The sequence below is a fragment of the Stegodyphus dumicola genome, chromosome 8, assembly GCF_044657685.1.
Source record: "Stegodyphus dumicola isolate Sdum_Otavi_A_Nest chromosome 8, ASM4465768v1".
In the NCBI taxonomy this organism is placed as follows: Eukaryota; Metazoa; Arthropoda; class Arachnida; order Araneae; family Eresidae; genus Stegodyphus; species Stegodyphus dumicola.
The window spans coordinates 9289773-9313565 of NC_140775.1; the positions used below are offsets into that span (position 1 = coordinate 9289773).

At 34.4% G+C, this 23793-nt stretch overlaps 2 protein-coding genes across 2 annotated transcripts in view; both read left to right on the forward strand.

The window, feature by feature from the left end:
• Positions 1-23793, forward strand: part of LOC118190661 (uncharacterized) — a 393870-nt gene that overhangs the window by 284956 nt on the left and 85121 nt on the right. The gene's annotated exons all lie outside the window — the stretch shown is intronic.
• On the forward strand, positions 1892-7904 carry LOC146995640 (speckle-type POZ protein-like). Its single transcript, XM_085821558.1, has one exon. The coding sequence runs from the start codon at positions 1969-1971 to the stop codon at positions 3493-3495; it is 1527 nt and encodes a 508-aa protein (XP_085677684.1). The 5' UTR covers positions 1892-1968; the 3' UTR covers positions 3496-7904.

Genomic DNA, 23793 nt, shown 5'->3' on the forward strand with positions numbered 1-23793 from the left:
AATTTTCAAATAATGCTGAAATCATTACTGACTTTGTCAATTTTAGTGATTACGAATTTTTGTTTCAAATCTAGCATGACAGGATTGAGAATCGTCTGATAAATTGCTGTTAAATTCAATTCGTCGAATTCTTTGCTTCATTTCTGCAAGCACTTGAACTTTTCAAGCCATAAAGGAAGAATTTGGAATATTTACTTTGTAACTAGTTTTAATCATGAACTCATCGAGATTTTTTTCACAATTTATAAAAACTTGAATTTTTTCCAATGCTCAGTATTGGTTTAAATTTTGTGCCTTTTTTCATTAAATTTCTTAAATCCTGGCTTTGAAGTATTGTTAAATTGCCAGCAATAATATGTTTATGGTTCTCGTCTATGTGGCGTTTATACTGAGGTTCTTTGCAGTATCAATGGGCAGATCATGGTGGTTAATTATTCAGTTGCTAAGAGTTTTTTTTTAAAGCTGATGTGACTCGTGCTTCTAAGCTAGACGCTAATATGTTGACTTCGTTGTATATACAACAAAACTTGGCAGTCGAGGCAGTTTTAATTCCATTTATATTTGCAATCGACATTTGTGGCCACAGTTCGCTTGGCACTCGAGTTGTGCCAAGAACATATACATTTTTAATATTATTGCAGGAGGAGGCAGCATAGCGAAATTACGTCCACGAAGAGAAAGGTTTTGGTTTGAGTTAAAAGTTTCAGTTTCCAATTATTACGTCATCAGCGCGTGTTACGCAGGCCATTCAAAATGGAATGATCTAGAAGTGACGCAATGCAGAGAAGTTATAACGATTTTTAGAATAAAGAGTTACTGTTAGTTTAAATTATAATTTTGATTCACATATTTTTAATCTTACACACACACACACACACATATGAGAATTATTTTTTAATGTCACTTTAAACTCGATAATATTTTTTAAGTTCTCTTCAAAATATTGTCCTTTAATTGCATTTATGACCTAATTTCTACATTTCTAATGATGTTTATTCTTCCATTATAATTAAGTGAATACTTTTTGTTTTAAATATACCTTTAATTTAAGTCACCAAATGAACTAACTATCTACAATAAACTGTTTGAAAAATAGAGGTTGATAATTAATATTTTTTTCCGGTTCACTATTATAACGTGCGTTGTTGTTCTTGTACTCTAATCTATTTTTATAAGCTTTTATTTAAACTCATTATTTTTGTCGCAGATATTTAGTCTACTAAGTGATAAGCTGTCAAGTTCAGATTTTGTACTCTACACGGTGTGCACACTGTTTGTACTGTACACACTATTTGTGGAGGACAATAATATGTGATAAAGCACATTTTTTTTTAATTCGATTATAATTTTTTTCTTTTCTTTTCTTTTTTTTTCCTTTTCTCAAAATTCGATTCTCTCTCTCTCTCTCTCTCTCTCTCTCTCTCTTTTTTTTTTTTTTACTTTAACATTTAAATGACTTTCGCATATCTTCGTTTAACGAAGATACTGAAATATAACATGACTTTTCATTTTTCTGCAAAATCTCGGTATTTTTAGATCATTTCATGTAATAGAATAGTCGGAATAAATAGAGTAATTTTTTGCCTTGTGGAGAAACTATTTTCAGTTGAATAATTTGATTGATAATATAGATAGCGTAATGAAGGAACAGATCAAACGTTTTGCAGACGTAAGAGTCTGCTACATACAGGTATGTTTCTGACAGCACTTACACCTTCAAATTTTTACACTGTTTTATGGTTTATCCTGATTTCTTTGCTTTTTACTGTATTGCTATGACAAAAATCGAAACATTGGAGAAAAGCGCGTCGAGAAATTCGATTGCATAGCCTTGCGAAAGCTGTGGGGAGATAAAGGTTTCGTTCCTCTTATCATGTAAACATAATATCAAAGTTCTCTGATATTCGTGTTTCATCATTATTTCTCTGTCTGAGGTAGGTGTTAAAAATAGAATTAGTTGTATTCGCAATGGAGAAGCAAGTAGGAACATTCACATGGATTATTAAGAACTTCAGCAAGTATCCAAATTCAATCAAAAGCTCGGTTTTTGGCTGGGATATTTCATCAAATGATAAATGGTTTATAAAGTTAAAGCCAGAAGGAAATAATATTGAAGTTCGTTTGTGCGAATATTATCATCATAAGTATTTTCTAGTAATCAGTTACATACTTAAAGTACTGAATTGCAATTACGATGTTATTTTTAGAATTCGAAAGACTAATAGATTCCAGAACCATTTACAAAAGGAGCTACTTCTTCGATCCCTGATCAACGATATTCTGGTTTTAGAATTCTCTATCCTCGAAGAGTGGGAGACAAACCAAGAAGGATATGTGCTCCCCCCGCTTCCTTACAAGAATGGATTGTTTACGGACGTCGTGCTGCGTGCTCGTGATGCAGAGTTCAGAGTGCATAAAGCTATTTTGTGGGCGAGATGGCCCAAGATGGCAGAAAAACTGGATGCAGAAGGAACAACTGAGGTAGTTTTGGACATCGAACCGAACGTGTTGGAAGCCATCATCAAATATGTTTACACGGCAAAGGTAGATTTCAGCGGAAACGAATTCCAAGCTCAAGTCTCCGACGCTGCCAAGACATACGAGCTTCCCCGTTTGATATATACACCTAAAGTTGCACAGATATGCCAAACTCATATAAATGAATATAAAGAGTCATTTCAATGGCCAATCAAGAACTTCTCAAGCCTGCCTATCAACACAGTGTTACACCGTTATGTGTTTATAGAGAAAAATGTAAACTGTGATTCTAATAACGAAAACTACGTCGAGCCTTGTAAATGGCATCTAATTTTCCATGTGAGCGAAGATACTATGCTGGGTAGAATCTTCGATATCTCTGTTTGCAAAGAGAATGGATGGAAAAGTGTTTTCGTCAGAAGTAAGATCTCTATCGATAGAAGTAGTTTCTCAAAAAACGAACACGTTTTTGAAAAAAAGGAGATTTGGAAATGTGCAGAGTTTTCGGGTATCTTTTCGACCGATCCAAAAGATGTATTGAATCTTAAATGCGAATTCACGTTTTCGGAATATAAGCATTTGTATGATTATTATGATTCCGGCAGTACGGAATCTTCTTATGACTCTGCAACATCTGTAAACTACAGGCATTTGAGAAGGGACATGGCAAATCTTTATCGTAGTGAAACTTTAGCGGACGTTGATATCGTTGTTGGGCGGGAAACTTTCCGGGCGCATAAATTTATTCTGTCTGCTCGATCATCTGTGTTCTCCAGAATGTTTGAATCCGACATCACGGAAACAAAATGCAGCTCTATCCCCATTTATTACGTGGATCCTCATATTATGGATTGTATGCTTGAGTTTCTGTATGCTGAATACACATCTGTATATTGTTCCGACGATTTTCAAAAACTGCTTCGTGTAGCACAAAAATATGATATTCCTGTACTTTTGAGAAATTGCTTGAGGATGATACGTGATTTTGAGGATGTCTCCTGCGTACCTACACCATAGAGCCTACATTGCATGTATCACTAGATACATTCCGATGTTGATTTAAGGTACATTATATTCCAACACATCATTACACATCCAGGACAGATTCAAAAAACTTGTTTTTCAGTGCTTTGTTTTTGTAATAGTATAATGCTAAATTTAAAACATTTTGTAATAGTGTAATGCTAAGACTATTAATACTTGTAACAGCTTTTAATGCTTTATTGATATAACAGGATATATGATTATTTGCTTTTTTGTGATGTAATTCTATTTATTATATCGTCCATACCGTATTAAAACACCAAATATGCAATTTTTCTTAAATGAAGTCTATAGACAATATTTCAACGCGTTTTTAGAATGCAAAAATTTATTTCTAATGCTTTAGGTTTGTAACAGTACAATAAAAGTTTTCATACTTTATTGTTAATAGTTGTAATCTTTGTTTAATGCTTTGTTGTTGTAATAGTACAGTGATAAAGTTTCATGCTTTATAGCTAATATTTGTTATAGTTTTTAATGTGTTTATTTATAATATTTAGGAGTTGTAATCGTTTTTAACATTTTGTTGTTAATATTTGCAATCATTTTTAATTCTTTATTTTTGTTGTAATAGTACAGTGGTAAAGTTTCATGCCTAATTGGTAATAGTTTTTAATGATTTATTTTTAAAATAGTATAGTTACAAAGTTTCATGCTTTATTGGTAATAGTTATAAATATTTTAATGCTTTATTGTTAATAATTGCAATCGTTTTTTTGCTTTATTGTTGTAATGCTATAGCGATCAACTTTCATGCCTTGTTGCTAATAGCTATTTAAGGCTTTACTATTGTAATAGTAGACATAATATTAATTTTTTTAATGTTTTATTGGCAAAATTTAATTTTATTATTATAGCATCGATACCACATCAAAACTACGAATTCGCAATTTTGCTTACATGAATCCTATATATAGTATTTGAATGTTTATATAAATTACGTTTAAAGTTCTTTAATGCAGTTTAGAATTCAAAATTTATTTTTAATTCTTTATTTTTGTAAAAGTATAGTGATAAAGTTTCATGCTTTATTGCTAATAATTATAACAATTTTTTAATGCTCCATTGTCGTAATAGTATACATAGTATATTTTTTTGTAATGCTTTATTCATGTAATTTAATTAATTACCTTGCCAGTACCACATCCAAACTACGAATTCGCAATTTTTCTTATATCAATTCTATAGATGGCGTTTCTGTATTTTATCCCGTGCTTATATAGTTTGTGTTTTGAATATTTATATTTAATGATTTGTTTTTGGGATAGTAGAGTTATATATATTCATGCTTTTTAACAACTATAGTAGTTTTTATTGTTGTATTAGTATTTGTTTTTTAATATTTATAATAGTATTTGTTTTTTCATGCTTTATTCACGTAATTTCCCTCTTACGATATATGCACTCGGGGGAGTGGTCCGAGGGTCTCTCATCTCTCTTCCCTTGCAACAATCGAGTGAACTTTCGACTCTCCATATAGTTAGAGTGCCCTCATGAGGCAAAGACATTATACATTTGCAAAATTCCATGCCTTCTCCGGGAGGCGAAGCCGGGGTCTTCGGTACCGCAGTATGCTGCCCTAACTACTATGCCGTCTGGGCGGCCCTTATAGTCGTATAAAATATAATCATCTTCATAATTTCCTAAATTTTCCAAAACTCTTGCTGTCCTCATCATCGGTTTCTTAAAAGTCAAAAATTTGGGAATATAGTTTGACGACTCCCAGTTAAAATAATATTTGAGAACTGAGAGGAGAATCATATTTGACACGAGTTCTGATTAATTATTTTTGTTGTGTTAATTCTCTTTTCGGTTTCAGTTATAGTATTAAGCATAACAAATATATAAACATTTGCATTTCAATGAAGCAAACAATTTAATGAAAGTTTAGATAATTTTAATCTTCTGAATGTAGGTTTTAATAATGTAAGTGAGAAATGTAGGTTTCAATAATTTTAATCTTCTGAAATTAATTTTATAATACAATTTTTAAAATATTATTTATCTTTCTCTTAATTACCTTCCACTGATCAAATTTTCTAAATACGTGTGATTCCTTGAAACTTTTTAAAAATCCACTCAGGCACCTCTCTTCGCATCACAGATTTTTTACCTTAAATGGGGATTATTTTTTGTTAATACCAGTTAAGAGATCACACAGAAAAGTGCATAAAGTTAAAAATTCACTTATGTTCACGTGTTCTTCCTTTTAGCATTTTATACTGGACATTAATTTTCACTAAAGACAGATTTCAGTTTACAGTTTAATTGTATTAAAAAGCAGAAAAATATTTATTTATATATTCTGATGCGAAACATTGAGGTGCATAATATTTAAATGATAAATAATTGTTTCGGTTGTGCTTGGATTTGGAACGACTAACGACAACACTTGATAGAAAATCAAAACAAAATTTATTCGTCAGTATTATACAGAACAGTTCAGGAGGCACGTTAACAGCCGTCGATATTATATAAGGAATGAATATATGATATATTTTCTGACATATGGATTAAAAATTGTAGGACATAAGCTATCGATTTCTGGATGTCCTGTTATGTGTATTATACGGCATTCTATCACTTCAGCAAAAATAAAAGATTTTTTTCCTTCGTCCAGTCATCCCTAGGAGGTGCTTTGCTACAGAGAACTCATTTTTTCTCAATTTACTTCGAGTGGCTTCCTTTGTATTTGTTGGAATGCTATTGAGCTGATGGTTTTTCCTAGCATTCACAAAATGATGGTCTTTGTAAAAAAAAAAAAAAAAATGGCGACGGCATTCGAAGATGGGAAAAAGTGCATAGCAGAAAGCGACAGAGACTGTTATTGAGCTCTAGTAGAGTCTAGATCAATGGTCTTCAATCTGTATTTCACGGAATTTTCGGGCTTTCAGGTAACTTCTCTAGGAGTTCCACGAGTCCAAATTAAATTTCAAAAGAGTTTTTTAATATTACATGTGTCTCAAAGGGAACAATATAGAATTATTAACTAAATAAAACAATTAATAGCTGTTGTTATCTAAAATAATATGGAAAAATCTGTTTTTATGTTAAAAATTTTTAAAAAAATGACGATTTTCTTTTTATTTTCTACATAAAATGCGAACATAATATATTTCCAGATCCAAAAATAACAGAAAAAGTAAAAACTGTATAATTCGAAAAGTACGATGCTCTCTTCTTAGACATGCATAGAAAGATATACGGTTTTTCTTTTCTTCTTTGGTTAATAATAAAACATTTTATGACCGAAATAGTTAAATTTTTCACCGTCAGATGGTGCTATACCTGTCTTCAAGAACTAGTACATCATGTCCTCCAGATTCATCCTGAGCATTCAACTCACTGCATCGCTCGTAGTAGCACCTTATGTCACGACAGTCGGAACAAAGCAAGCAAATTTGCAAGCCACTTGCTGCTTAACATCAGAACTGGAGCTGGAACGACGATTCGAGAGCATCCATACAAAAGTCAACATCCATACAAAAGTCAAAAGTAACCAATTCATTTTGAGAAATCTGATGAAGAATTTGCGAATTGGGCTTTTAAGAACAGATGGAAAACAATGCGGACTGGCTATGAAACGTTCCGTGGATTGTCGAAGCGCCTTTTGCGCTAAATAGAATAGTAAATGTACGCAACTGGGGCATCTGGACGAGAGAGAACTCGTATGTGGTTGCGATGCAAAACTCTTCTGTATCAGCCAAAGATGAAACGGTGTTCATTCCGTCATTCTTTACAGGTCCCGTTTTGCCTTGAGGAAATCCACAACGGTACATTTCGAACCTTTTCTACAGCAATCGAGCATAGTGCAGCACTTTTAAGAAGTGAGTCACTCCCTCTTGGCAGTGGAGGTTAGTACTCCATAGTGTAACATTTCTACAGCAATCGAGTATAGTGCAGCACTTTTAAGAAATTAATCACTCCCTCTTGGCAATGGAGGCAAGTACTCCATAGTGTAACATTTCTGCAGGATGGAGTTTCTCTGCACAAGTCCTGCTTACTGCCATATCGACATTTGACGATGTCTTCAGGTACTTCTTCTCATGCAGCTTTTCCCCAGGGTCTCACCTTGTGACATTTGGTTACTTGGAGTCATAGTTGCAAGAAGTCAGCTGACGTCATTGGACTGACTGGAAGAAGATTTTAGCCGTGATGAGACAGTAATTACAACGTAGCCATCTCTGAGGTTGTGGAGAATGTTGTGCCGCGGAGCACCAGGACTTTGCCATTGCCATGTGGTGATACATGTACTGTCTGCGATGCTACTCATCCAGTAAAGCATTCTGCAGAGCCTCCGTGCTGTAATTATAAATGATGTTAATACACTTTTTATTTATAAAGATATGTACACTAAAATAAAAACTGTTTCATAAAATTCTTGCTGACAAATATCATGGCTTTTTTCCTAAATGTATTTGAACAATATCGTTGATTTTAAAATTAAAGTTTGGATTATTTATAATATATTTTCAAAAGTCGAGTTTATTTGCAGTTGTTCTAGCACTGTGATGTACTTATATTTGTGGGTATTTTCGCGTGCAAACACAGTTGTCTGAGGAAGACATTTTTCTCGTGATAATGGATAGGAAAGAAAACAATTACTGTTTTCTGTGCATATCTGTGAAACCCACATCATGCTAATGTAGAAAGTTCTCAACTAGGGGGTGAATTTCTTAGTTTCAGGGGAGACAAGTCAGCCTTTTATTTACCATTTAAGTATCTAATTTTAATTTATAAATATTGTTACGAATTTTGTATTTAGATAGATAATTTTAGTAGATTATAAGTAAAACTATTGTATTTTTCTGTGTAATGTAGCGCGAGACAAATTTTAAGAGAAAGCTATGCCGGAAAAATAAGAATACGTTTGCAAGTGCATTTAATATTGAGTAAATGTGTATGTAGGTAATTTGGCAAGATATCGCCAAGCTAATAATAATTTCGGCGACTTATTTTATTGCCAAATTAGATGAAAAATCGCCAAATTTGGCGACATTTTAGTCGGATTCCTGTATCACCGTAATAAGTATTGTACTGAATAAATGTAACTGATCGCTATGCTAGTTGTAAAAATCAATTTTAAAATTTAGGAGGACTCATTCTTTGAACGCACTGAAGAAGAGGAAAATTACGCGGATATTTTTAAAACTTTCAGGAGCCTGGCTATAAAAAACTCGGGGGGAATATTGTATTTATTAATAAATATACAATTTCGATAAGGTCAACAGAGACATTTTACTTTATGCGCTGCGCAATTGGCAGTAAGAAGAGATATTCATCAGTTAATTATCCCCTTTCAAAAACCATTCGTTAAAAATTACTCATGTTGTTATATCTATAGTTTTCAGGAGTCAGGATACTCAGTATGTAATGGGACAATATAACTTAGGGAGGAGGACATTCTGTATTATGAGGGCTTATTTTAAAATGCAGTTTATTTTTGCTTTTTAACTTTTTAAATTTTAGGATATGATCACTAGATGTATGGATGTAGAATAATGCAGAAATGATTCAAAATGAGGCTGAACTTTCATCATTAATGTGTATTTCTAATATTCTCTTTTAATATTCCGGGCGACTTCTTGAGTCAAACAAATATTATATGGCCTTGCAGAAGCTTTTATTTCACTGATTGATAAACAAAGCATACCATCCTGCTGGGTGAATCCTTGGGCGTGCTGTTGCCACCGGGCATGAAGTAAATCTTATAATATTTACTCGAGAGGCTCCCTTACGGCAGCAGGCTAATACTAATTGACTTCTTCTGTACGGGCGTGCAAATAGAATTGGTCGAGGAGCGCTTAACGAAATTGGGATTGGCAGCTATAGATTGCCAACTTGCCAAGAAAATTAGAATCGATGGCATTAAAGCCCTCAAGAGTATTATGGTATTTTCGTGAGGAGAGTATATATTTATTCTTATAAGAAAACGGAGGTATAAAAGCCAAAGCAGAAGGGTACGTTTGATTGTATAGAAATCAGGTAAGAGATATCTGAGATATCTCAAACGGAGTTAGTATACGAAGAAACACGTATAAAAGTGATCTTCTAAATGCATTCCGGATAATTCTAATTTACCATGGAATTCCCTTAGGAGTTCTGTAAATCCAAATAAAAATTCGGAAGAATTCTTTATTATCATGTGCAGAGCAAAAAATATACACTCAGAATTAAGATTTTTGTTATTATTAGCCCATGGCTATTGCTCTCGAAACGGCATTTTGCATCGAATCACTAAAAGCGTTGCTACCAAATATTATCGCAGTGTATTAATATATTTACAGAAATTAAATAATAAAGAATCTGCATAAATATATGTATGTTTCTCACATTGTGAAAACACAACGGTACCTAGAGCCATTCAGTTTCGAATAACGTAGTCCTCTACCCGAATTTTGAATTTCGAATTTATTTCATCTATTACAGATTTTGTTGGAATTTCATTAAAGATATATTTCTCATTCAGTTCTCACTTCCCGGCAAGGCAAAAATACATAAAAACTCAAACTATCTGTATCAAAAATAGTAAAATACAGAAAAACATAAAAAACAAAATACCGTTAAAAGGACAATTTTTACAATTAAAATTAGAGTTTATACGTTAAAACACGTAATTCGGCCAACAGGCAAGAAGGCAGATTTTTCGGTACACAAAACTGAAAGTTTACTTTTGATTCTACTCGCAAAAAAGACACTGAAAGTGCAGAAACTGACTAATTGACTATTCTCCTAAAAGATTACAAATGTAAACAAATGGCGGCTACGTTAGGCTTAGTAGTCCTTAAAGAACTTTTAAATTTTTGATAATTCTACAACTGTAGCATGCAGATTAACTAAAGGCATAAAACCTTTAACCGGAACGTAACAGCAACACACTTCAATCACTTCTGAATGGAAAAAAATGTACAATTTACCAACATATAAGAATAAAAAAGGGAGCTCATTGGGCCCGGTAAACAAAGTGAGTATAGTATATATATATAAACTTTTGGTGCCACCGATTGCATTCAAAAAGAGAGGTGCACAACTACATTTTATAGCAGTCCCACGTATCAAATTTCTATGTTTTGAGGCTACTCGTTCTTGAGTTATGCGAGATACATATATACGTATTAGGTACAGATGTCATGAAAAATATCTCTTCGGAATCCATTTTAATTCCATTTTGCAATCCGTTTTGGGAAAAAGAGTCCTTTAATCTGTCCCTGCGTATCCGCTGAAATGGATTCAAGAGCTGTCAAAATGGATATTTTCGTTGAAATATGATTACCGAAAATTTTCGCGATTACAGTATTTTCTTTACTTCGTACAGGGAAGTAAATATCCTTTATTGATGAGACATTATTAATATCTGAGTTGGTGAATTATAAAATATCAATCTGTTCCGGAGAACTATTGTTATTACTGAAGTATGCCCCTTTAAGTGGGTCATGAAATTAATTTCTGTTAGCAGCTGTGTTATGTAACCTGGAAGCTGTTACACTAAATTTATTCGGGTGTATCGAAACTTCTTTACTTTACATTTGCATGATAATAAAAATCTTCCATTGCTGCTTTTTTATATCATTTAAAGTCATACGCAAAGTCTTTTGAAACATCTCTTCTATCACTCGTTCGCATCAAATATGGTAGACTACGAGCTTAACGGAAGCTTAAAAAACCTTAAGAAATGCTTTTAGGCGATCATTAAAATATGAATCCTTTCAGATTTTTTTCTTTCTTCTTTCCCTCTTCTTCTTTTCTTTTCTTTTCTTTTTTGGTCTTTGTACGTGTTGTTTTCTTTTTTTGTTTACTTTTTGCAGTATTACTGACTTGCCTAATTATGTGAAACAAATTAAAATCCAGGGGAAATGTTTAATCATCCTTTCATGATCTTCGACCACATCACGAAGCCGTTCAATAAAACTCCACCAAACAGAATCCAGTCCTCTTCGCTGTTAATAACAGCCAAGTTTACTCTAACGTACATCGGTCAATACCATTCCGAGTAGTTCCTCTCTCGTTGGTCGAATTAATCTTTGTGTCTCTGCCGCCATCGAATCAACAACTTATTTGTTCCTCAAGAAGTCCTCTTCCAAATATCGGAAGCAATTGCCGCTGCGTGGTTCAAGCAGAATCATTGCTTTGTGTGACAGCTTCGTCCTTCACATCTTGTCGGAGACAATCGCGATAAGCCGACCTCCTCTATAAATGCCACGCCGGGCCTAATTACAGGCCCTCTTGTCCTTTTTCGTGCCGGAAGGAGAAAGAAGAGACATTAAGTGTTTTATTCTGGTCGATAAATTGTGGTGGCGTGATATTAGCTTCTTGTTAAGAAATGTGTATTCAAGTTAGGTAAGGTGAAGTTTGAAAAAGCCTGCCTAATGCTGTTAATCGTTTTCGTGAAGGATTTTTTTGAGTTTTGTGAATTCTCTTTAAGACGACCACATACGATTCTCTAAGGGCGACCATCTACAGTATCAGATTGTTACATTGATAAGCCAGGCATCTTATCATCTTGCTTTGAAGATGAAGATTTTATCATTCACGAAATGGGTAATTTTCCAAACCATGTGCATATTTTATATGTGCAGAATACGCCGCTTAATGTGATTGTTATTTGATCGATTAATGTTATCATTCGGATATTGTTATCAAAATTTCAAAATCGCCCCCGTTTGTATACGGAGCCATTAGAAAATACATCGCTTATTATGATCACCAATTCTGTTAATTTTATTAAAATATTATAGAATGAATTTTTTTAGCTCGAATATTGCCGTCAAATACAGTAGACTTCCAACTATCCGAATCAGTTGGAATCGGACCTCATTCGGATAATCAAAAATTCGGATAGTTGGATTTTTTCCCGAAGAATGGGTTTACGTACACTTTAATTAATTACTGTAAGTTGAAAATGAGAGAAAAAAACTATTTTTAAAGAAATAGAGGTTTTAATTAATTAAAATGAAAAGGCAACACTTTTATGTACATGTTATACTATATCGTACTGTACAGTACTTATAAGTGCTGAAAGTCGTTGCTTCCTGAACAGTTGGGTGAAAGCTGTTTGACTATCTTCATCCGTTTTCGGGCAGCCAAGTCGCGCATCCACTTGACAATGAAAAGTTGCATGTGGTCACATTTGGGCTAAGCTTCATCCACTTCGACAATGAGAAGTTGCATTCGGTAATATTCGGGCTAAGCTCCATCCTCTTCAACAATAAAGCTTGAGAATAAAAAGTTGCATTCGGTCACATTCGGGCTGAACTCCATCCACTTCGACGAAGTTTCGACGCCGACGAACGCTTCTAGCTGATGGTCCCGTGTCTGCTTCAGCTTTGACATTAAGGTCATCTTCCTCGACACTTTCTTCTCTCACACTTTCAATAAGTTCATCATCATTTAGATTTTGAAAAAGGTTTGATGAATTACACACTATCCGTTCTGCTGTATCCTCAGCTCTGACATCTGATCCAGGAATTTTCAAAAGAATGTTTCTTTTTTTAAGTCCTCCAGTGACACGTCATCTTCATCTTCTCCTGTCTCTTCCTTTTCCTTTTCATAAGCTTCTTTTTCCTTTTCTTTGTCTTCTTTAGTTGATTCCGAAAGCAATTCGGGTAATCAGCGATTCGGATAGTCGGAGTTCGGATAATTGGAGTTGCACTGTACAAGATAAAATAGCTAAATAAGTTCGAAATATAGTATAGAAATTCTCAAATGATTAACGACATGTCGTCGAGTAAAGAATTAAGTTGTCAAAAAGTCAAATCAGGAATTTTGATTTTGATTTCAAGCAATATTAATGTCTTGCAACCACGTCTTAAAAACGAAAACCATGCCAACCTTCTAAAAAATGATGAAATAAAGGAAGCAGAATAACTCAAAGTATCGCCAACTAAGATGATTTGTGAGAACAATAGGTTGACTATTGATGAAACACTCAAGTTGCGCATTCATGAAAAAAAAAAAAAGATATCTGTATATCGCCTTTTTGAAACAAATTTCTAGTAATATTATGAATATGAACAGTTCATAAATGAACTTTTGCAAATGATTACTGATAATCACTTATTAATGACTGTCTTTTCTAATTAAAATGCTGTAAAAATAAGTATTTATATGTTTCTAGTTACATTTAAATTTAAGTTCATTTATGGTTTGAAGGACATTTTTCTCCATCGCTTGATGTTACCAAAATAATCAAGTACAAACGCGATGACATTGAACGGCGCCTATGGTGTGCTGAAATTCTAATGTAACTTCTCGCGAAAAACTCATAGATGGTGAACATCATTTTCAATGAAATGACACAAACCAGCTTTAAACTGATTCTTCGAACTTTGATCCTTTATTTCTCATTCATTTCTGCCTCGCCCCCTCCTCTTCCTTCTCATATATCAAATATCGTCATTCAATTCCACATTATTTTTATTTCAAGTAGCGTTTTTCAAATAAAATGAAAACTGAATAAATTTTGTTTTACTTTACAATAAAAAATTCCCATAAATCGTTATATTTAATAAATATACATTAGTTATATCTCGTGTACCTTCTCTGAGATAATCATCTTTGTTCCAGATGGTTTCGGTCTTCTGTGGGAGCGGCGTCCGTCTTAGAGACGGGCTGAAGCTTCTTTCTGTTTTATAAATGTATATTATTGATATGTACTGAATTCTCTTTAAGCCAACCATCTACGATTTCACTCTGCATCGGTCTCCTATGGAAATGGTCGCCCGTCTTCGGTGATTCTAATATTAGTTTTAACTTATGTTAAAAAAGATACTAATAATTTTCAGCGATAGTCGTCTAGGAGAGTGGTTAACACTAGAGGGTTCACAGTATATTTATTAATGTACGAATCAATTTTGTTTAGCAATTATAAATAAAGAACGCTTGTAGAAAATTTTCGTTTAAGTTGCTTAGCCTTTTTGGGTTACGTCATTTCAACACCACTTATGAACCTTTTGCTAGACCTGAATCTACTAATCTGAAGTCCTTCAAATGGAACCCCTGGAATGAGGGTGCTCCATCATGAGAGTTCCGGGACTATTCTGCAGGTCTTTCCAGGCGGGAAATCTTTCCAGGCAGGATCCTCCGTATAAAAATGATGGAAGCTTTTTTTTACTTTTTAGAGTTCCTATTTTAAAGTGGCGGAACCCCAGTGCCAGTAGGAGTTTTGCTTTTCTTATTAATCCAAGTAGTAAATTAACCCTACTCGTAATAAAAGTTTGTTATGATTATTTTCATCAAGTGAAATACAAATCTTCATTAAGATGCCAGAAACTTTGAGAAAATCAGTTAGTAAAGCTAAAAACCAGCATTCTTCGCACTAGTAAGAGTTTTATTTGTTCTTGCTTACATAAAGGTGCTAGTATCTTTATGAAAATTGCTTTTTTCAAGTAAAAACTGATCTCCATAGAATTTCTATTACCTTCATAAAAATGCTCTTTAAAGCTAATTTATTGGCACCCTTGAATAAGCGTAATTTCCATTTGTTTTGTTAATCAGACTAGCAAACTAAAAACCTATTTGTGTGAAGTTCTGGGACTTTTCTCAAGACAGCTTTTTTTTACGCATCATAACACTTATCTTCACGGAGGTGCTGGCACCATGTACCAGTACCCTTTCCAAGTAGGAATTTTATTTATTTTATTAACCGAAATAGCAAACTAAAACCCCTTTTGGCAGTATCACGAAGACAGCTGTTTACACATCAATACACTGGTTTTTCCATAAACTGGTTTTCATAAAAGGTGCTGGCATAATACATCCATAAACTGGTTTTCATAAAGATGCTGACACTTTTATTTTGTTTCTTCAAAAGTGAAACTCTGGAGAAAAAGCGCATTCTTACGACGACTTTCCTTACAAATCCCTCACGCGAACTTCTATCCTAACTTGAGTCCTCAAAAGGATTTGGATAATTCTGAGTTTAAGATTAATACTTTAGCACATTTTTGTTGGCTTTTTTCCCGCCTCTCCACCCTTCTCTCTGAGTGTATTCTTTAGCCTGTTACGTATGCGATATCCTACTTCTAAAGTCGAAGAAATAATGGAACTTAACCGAAAAGATAAAGTTAGTGGAAAAGCACTTTTCTCTAATAATATTTCTTCTCATTTGCATTTTCTCTCATATCCATTTCCTAAATAACTTCATTCCACGTTCGAAATTCCATTCTTAGCCGATGTTCTCGGGAGTTCGAAACGGGGTAAAAAGGGCAGGTGGAGAACACCCCACATTTCCTGCCATGTAAACAGAAGAAAGCTTTTTAGATGTTTACTCTTTCTTGCATCTCCACCCTCATCCCCCTCTTTAACCTCCCTTTTGCAGCCGCGTTAGAAAATCGCGGGGAGTCGGTCTAGAATATTTTTTCAGTTAACATTTTTTTTTTAGGTACAGTCACATTTTAGCTTATTCATTCAGCGGGAATGCTTCGTCTCTTTTTTTTTCTGTGTGTGTGTGCCATTCTTGACTCTTTTCGGAGCTTTGTTAGCGATTTCTGGCATTCGAAGCTGGGTTGCCAGATTAAAAATTTGATTTAAAGCTGAAGAATAGCATAATATAGCCTTCTTAAGCGTGTGCCAAAATGGCGTTATGCTAAAAGTACAAAATATTTTCGGATGAAAACATTTTAATATTCATACAGAATAAAAAAGTACTTACTTATCGTATTTACTCGTGAATTTTCCTCCTTTTTATAATATTTTATCGTACGAAACTCCAGAGAGAAAATTATACGAATAATTTAATTTTCGTAGAATGCAATTACAGTAAAAACAAAACAAATAAAAAATATTCATGAATAAACTACCGATAACTGGCACAATGTTATTTCTTTAAAAGAAACCTACATTTCAATAATAGATCGCATAGTCATATTAACATTAATTCATTTCTGTTTCCCTGTATTTAGAATCTCAGCTGCTATTATTGTTATCCACGTCTACATAGTAATTCTCAAAACATTCAAGGTTGCTGGAGCTGCTATCTGAGTCGTCTACTACAGCTTGCTGGTCGTCACTACCGTCAGCGTTTGTCTGTCTTTCTACGCGAAATGATCTTCAGAACCATTAAAGGCATTAAATATCCCCATTTTCTTGACTGTTATCGCTTCATCAGTCAGAGCCCATGCACCCCAAATCCTTGAGTAAATCAATTAGTAAGACAGGAGCAACCACTATTTGGACGAGTCTATTTTGAAATTTAAGGGAGTTTGCTTTCTGAGCGCCTCGAATGGAGGGGAAAATTATGTGAATATTTAAAAAATTTCAGAATCTTCTGCTAAAACGTGAGAGGGAATACCCGAGTAAATACCGTATGTATTCAAACAGTGAATTTGAAAAAAAAAAATCATGTATTTCAGGTAAAAATAATATTAAGTAAACATTTTAAATAATATTAAGTAAAAATTCCAAAGCAGCCATCCAGGCTGTAGTTATAAATCATGGCATAGATACACAGATTAACTCAGAAATAAGACAAACCTTAAACTTTCTTTATAAGCACAACAAAACAATTGTTTTTCAATGGATCCTTTCACATGTAGGTATCGACGGTAACGAAAAGTCAGACTCACTAGCCAAGAGAGGAACACTTGCGCCACAAGACACCAAACCAAGTCATCCAGAGTCACTTAAAAAGCATATTTCTGAGAAATTACTGGATACTCTTAAATCTGACCAGGCAGCAAAAGCAACAAGCAAATTCTGGGCTAACATTGAAGACACATGGAAAAAGTTTTGTCAAAACCCCGTAAAGAGTTTGTGGCAAACTTCAGACTGCAAACAGGTCACGATTGCATGGCACATCATGTTAATAAAATTGGCATCCTTCCATGTAGTATATGCCAAATTTGCAATTCGGGCATCATAAATGCAGAACCTCTTCTTATATGCCCAAAAGTAGGTAAAGAGTCTCTGACACGTGGTGAGATAAGTAAACTACACTGATGTGCAAAAATTAAGGACGAAATCGAAAAATTAGCATATCAGCTGAACGAAGAGGCAGAGCGGACAGAAAGACCAATCAGGAGATTAAGTAAGGTGATGTACGGTAGCACATGCGCAGATATGCAGGTAGACGTAATGGGGGAGTGTCTGAGTAGTATAAAGCATGTTGTCGGTGTAAGATCAGTATTTCTGGCAAAGAGATTGCATGCCGTATATCAGTTAAAATCACACCGAGTTGCTGCCTCAGCGAGAAATGGCGAATAATCAATCTGTTAGACGACATCTGGATGCTTTTACCCGAGGTCGAATCATTGGGAAGTTGGAGGAAGGCCGCAGTGTGACAAGTGTGGCTGCAGAGTTCGGAATTGCTCACAGCATCGTTTCACGACTTTGGAGACAATTTCAAACTACAGGAACAGCTATCCGGGGGTGGTCGTCCACGAGGAACCAGACCCGCAGATGACCGGTATATTGCCTTACAGGCCTGAAGAAACAGGCGGCAGACATCGGGAGAAATCACTAGACACACCACACAGGTGACTGGACGACCGATATCGCGTTTTACCGTGGCCAGAAGACTGTACGGTGGTGGTCTGTTTGCACGACGCCCTGTACGGTGTGTACCTCTAACGCCTGCCCATCGGAGAAGGCGTTCTCTGTGGTGCCGGGAACACCGGAATTGGAGAGACAATGAATGGGGACGAGTACTCTTTACAGATGAGAGCAGATTCAGTCTGAGTAGCGATTCTCATCGCATACTCATCTGGAGAGAGCCGGGAAGCCGCAATCATCCCTCGAACATCATTGAAAGGGACAGGTATGGAGGTGGCGGTGTTCTCGTTTGGGGAGGCATCATGTTTGGTAGTCGTACAGACCTTCACATCTTCGACGCAGGTTCAGTCAACGGGACCCGTTATTGTAACGAGATTCTTCTTCCATATGTGCGTCTTTTTAGAGGCGCTATGGGTCCGCAGTTCCTTTTCATGGACGACAATGCACCATGTCATCGCACAGTAGCTGCCGAACAGCTCTTAGAGAGTGAGGATATTGAACGTATGGCACGATCTCCGGATCTCAATCCCATCGAGCATGTATGGGATTTTCTAGGCAGAGCTTGGCAGCTCATAGCTTAACACCAGTAACGATTCCGGAGCTTCGATTGGCGCTGCAAGACGAATGGGCAGCAATGCCTCAACAACTCATTGACACCCTCATTCTCAGCATGGGCAGACGCTGTGAAACCTGCCTAGCAGTCAGGGAAGATCCTATCCTCTATTAAAGACCGGATGTTTCTTGCTGGACACCCATCACTGGGATGTTTCGGCCTTCAGTCGCATTGCGCTCCATGCTACTTTTTCAATAAAGCTTCTTTTTATCCCTCTGATTTCTCTTTTAGTAAGTGTTGCTTGCATGACTCATGTCCTTACGTATTGGGGATCTTACGGTTTTAAATGTGTTGATTTGGAAAGCTTTTGTACAAAGTTATATTGAAAAAAAACCGTCTCGTCCTTAATTTTTGCACACCAGTGTATATTGGAATGGCAGAGCTTTCATGAACTCCTTGTAAAGACTACATCTTTTATGTTCCTTTCCTTGTTGTTTAAATTTTCAGCTTTTTACTTTCGTTCCCATGTTCGTTTATTCTGATTCTTACTTTGTAAATGTTTTTTCTGTTTTATTATTTATCATAGTTCTTGTGCGATGCTTGAGCCGTTTTATATGTTTGAATTGATCTTTCCAATAAAGCCATATGTAACAAGTTAAAATTACAGTGCTCAGAACGCAAATAGCGACTTGAAAATAAACATATTTACGAGCCGATAGCACATACATTAGCTAATCTTGGAATTATGGGTTATCGACGTGTAAATATGTCCTAAACAAAACACATTTACGAGCTGGTAATATGTAGCACAGCTGATCGTAGTGTTACGCGTTATCGATTCGTATATATGTCCTAAATAAATAAGATACATGAATAGAAAAAAAAAAAAAGACATATAGTTCAGCAACAAGTGAATATTTAAAAAATTTTTACGAAATGCTCAGCCCCGGTAAGATAGCTTCCCCGCATAGCAGTATTAGGGTTGTCAGAAAATGGCAAAGGAAGGCAGGGTTGCCACACTTGGCGAGAAATCGCCCATTTGGCGACAAAATTGGCGATATGCTATGGACGGATGGAGAACCTTCTGGAACGAATTCTTACCAGTTTAGCCCAGAATGTTCTGGAACGCAAGCCGAAAGCTATATAAACCCTGTTAGTACGCGGAGAGTCAGTTGATAGTCAGTCAGTGAGCCAGTGTCTCGAAATCTAGTGCAAAGTTGGTCGTCGAGTGCATCGAGAGAGTCTCTTAGTGTATCGCGAGTTAGTGCATCGTCGAGTTTTATCTTAGAGCCCCGAGAGCGACCGAACCGAGTCAGGAGCTGTACTTTAGTATATCTTCGAGTGCATCGCGAGCTGTAGCATGAGAGTCTCGAGAGTACGTAGTGTTCCGAGAACGATTATGTCGGGAGCTGTGCTCTGGTGCTCTGCCGTGAAGCTGTCTTCACTTTTATAGCCTAATAGTCTGAAGGTTGTGTCGCTGATTGTTTCAGCATCTTTATAGTGGTTCTTCGAAGACTGTAAACGTGTTTTTCGAACTGTCTTTGAAAGTACTGGCTAATAAATTGTGTTTTGATACTTCATTAAGTGCTGTCGTCGTTATTCGCTCCGGTTACAGCCGAAAACATCGCGGCAAAAACATCGCGGACGAAAACGTCGCGGAGAAAACAACGCAAGGCGAAAACGTCGTGCTACAAAACATCGTGGGAGAAAACATCGCAGTCCTAAAACATCGCGGTACAAAACATCGTCGTCGAAAATAAAGCGGTTCAAAAACTTCGCAGTTTAAAAACATCGTTGTCGAAAATATCGTGGTAAAAAATAAAGTATCTACAAATCATCGCATGACGATAACATAGCAGACATGCTTTTTTCAGGCTTTAATAACTGTAAATGGATATTCTTATAATGATTTGTAAGCGCAAGATGGAAAGAGGGATAATTTTTACTTTCATATTTTTATTATTAATAAATTTTTGCTGATAAAATAAGAAGGAAACTTAAGCATAGAAAATAAACGCAACTTATAGCACTCAAAAGAATTTTAAACCGACATAGTTCACTAACAAAGGCCATTAATAAATCATTTTTATAAAGTTTTTACTAGTGATTTTTCATGAAAAGTATAATCTATAAGTTGCATTTAATTAATTAATGCAATAACTTAACTTTTTCAGCAAAAATTTATTAGTCAATAAAAAACTGTGAAAGTAAAAACTAACCTTCTTTACATCTTGCGCTCACAAATCCTTATGAGAACCGTATTTCCATTTACAGTTATTAAAGCCTGAAAAAAGCATGTTTGCGATGTTATCGTCATGCGATGATTTGTAGATACTTTATTTTTTACCACGATATTTTCGACGACGATGTTTTTAAACTGCGAAGTTTTTGAACCGCTTTATTTTCGACGACGATGTTTTGTACCACGATGTTTTAGGGCTGCGATGTTTTCTCTTTGTGATGTTTTCTCCCACGATGTTTTGTAGCACGACGTTTTCTCCTTGCGTTGTTTTCTCCGCGACGTTTTCGTCTGCGATGTTATCGGCGGACACCATTCGCTCCACATCTACGAACCCGTACATACGAAGAAAAACGTAACAATAAATTTAATTATTAATATAATTATTAATATAATTAGTAACACGTATTAATATAATTAGTAACACGTAGCAGAGATTGACTGTATAATTACGTATTACCGGCTCTTAAACATGTTTTAAATAAACAAGGCACGTGAATTAAAAAAAATTGACATTTAGCTCTGTAATAAGTTATTATGTAAAAATATATTTACCACTTATTAACACACCTGACTGTATAATTACGTATTATCTTTTGGTTAATATATCCTAAATAAACAAACAAACAAAAAAAAAACAAAAAAAAAAAAAAAAAAAAAAAATCTGAAATGTTTCAGATTTTAAATTACGTCCAAAGGGGCGTTTTTTAACATTTTGTGTGTTACCTTTCTTTATTAAATATCATGTTCCTCGCACTTAAACCATAAGATCCAGTGCAACAACAATATCGCAAAATAGTTTTAAAACGAGCATATCTTTAGAATTTCCGATACAGAGACTCACGCGCTGGAGATAAAAATGTTTTTTTCTGCACAACGTTGCCATTGCTCGCTTTGAAATCCTTGAGTTTGTTAATCAAAAATTCGTCAAAGTTTTAAAAAATAGAAAATCGATCATAAAACAAATTTCAAATTTCAAATTTGGTCTTCCACATGCTCATATTCGTTGGAGGATTACGTTATTCAAAAGTCGATGACTCTATGTACCGTTGTTTTATCACAATACGAGAAATATACATTTATGCAGATTTTTCATTATTTAATTTCTTCAAATATAATGCAGGACTCTAACATTTTGTGGCAACAGTTTGAAAAGTGAACCGACATTTATGAGTCCGACGCAAAATGCCAAAACGAAACTAATAGTCCTTCGGGATTCAAATCCCTTTGGACTAAAAAAAAAAAAAAAAAAAAAAAAAAAAGAACATAAGTAGAAAAAATTGACATTTACTTCAGCAACAAGCGAATATTTAAAAATATATTTACTAGCTAGTAACACATAGCATAGGCTGACTGTATAATTACATATTACCGACTCGTAAATATGTCCTAAATAAACAAGACCCGTAAATAGAAAAAAACTGGCATTTAGCTCAGCAACAAGCAATTATTTAAAAACATACATACCAGCTAGTAACACATAGCATAGGCTGACTGTATAATTACATATTACCGGCTCGTAAATATGTCCTAAATAAACAAGACACACGAATAAAAAAAACTGACGTTTAGCTCAGCAAAAGCTGTTACTTAAAAATAAATTTATCAACTAGTAACACATAGCACAGCTGATTTATAATTACGCATTATCGGCTCTTAAATATGTCACAAATCAACAAAACACATGAATAGAAAAAATTGATATTTAACTCAGCAGAAGCGATTACTAAAATATGCTTACTAGTTAGTAACGCGTAGCACAACTGACTATATAACTGCGTATTATCGACCGGTAAATATGTGGCCCATTTTCAAATTTTGCCTACATATGCTGTGCGAGAAGAAAAGAAAGAAAATACAATATAAATTAATATTTAAGGAAACACAAGATAAATTAATATTTAAGAAAACGCAAGATAAATTAATATTTAATCAAACACAAGATAAATTAATATTTCAGAAAATACAAGATAAATTAATATTTCAGAAAATACAAAATAAATTAACATTTAGGGTTTAATTTGAGAAATGCACTGCATAAAGATGACTATAAATATATTGCTACAATTTAAAATGTAAAAAAAAATCAATTAAAATTTTTCAGATATAAATCTTAAAAAATGTGATCGTATACAAAAATGCCTGTCCTTTTCAAGTTTTATGTTATTCAACCTTTTTGTTTTGTAACCTACTTTATTTTTTTAATAAAGAACTTTCATTATTTTTAATACGAACTATTAGTGTGTTGTATTCATAATAAAAATTAATTACACAAGTTTTTTTTCTTTAGCAAATCAATAAAAATAATTTGTCTTCCACTCCATGTCAATTCCGTTACCTTGAGATTATCTTACCTGCTATAGTTTGTAAATCTGCCTAAAATCAGCAGTACATATTCAGCGGCATAGATAAACTAGTCAAGTTAAGCTTGACTGCTTCGAATAAGTACTGCCCCCTTTAGGCAGGTTTACAAACTAATTTTGGGTCTCGTAACTTAAATGAAATCATACATTCATCATTTCAAATAGAATAAAAGGATTTTTTTCCAGATATAGATATTTTTTAAATAAATAAATGTAAAAATAAAATGAACTGATAACTAATGAAATAAAAATAAAATGTAGGAAAAGTTGAGGTGTTCTTATTAGCTTTAAAATAAGATATAATGGAATGATTTCTTTCAGGTAGAGAATTTTAATAAAAAAAAAAAAAAAAAAAAGAATGGAATTAAAAAAGTAAAGAAAAGTAAACGAGGAAAGTCACAGAAACGGTAATGAGTATTTAAAATATGAAACAAACAAACAAAAAAAAAAAAAAAAAAAAAAAAAAATTGAGATGTGTCAGCAAAAAGAAAAGCGAAAGTTAAAAAGAAGAATAAAAGAAAAGAAGACTAAATTTAAATGTGAGAACGCTAAGGTTATCAGAAAATGTATTAAACCGGAAAATTAACGTACTGTTTCATGTCCTTGCTTGAGAGCGTGATGTTAAAGAA

Bases quoted from the DNA above. Each gene is read 5' to 3' on its own strand.
- LOC146995640 (XM_085821558.1), top strand. From the start codon at position 1,969: ATGGAGAAGCAAGTAGGAACATTCACATGGATTATTAAGAACTTCAGC.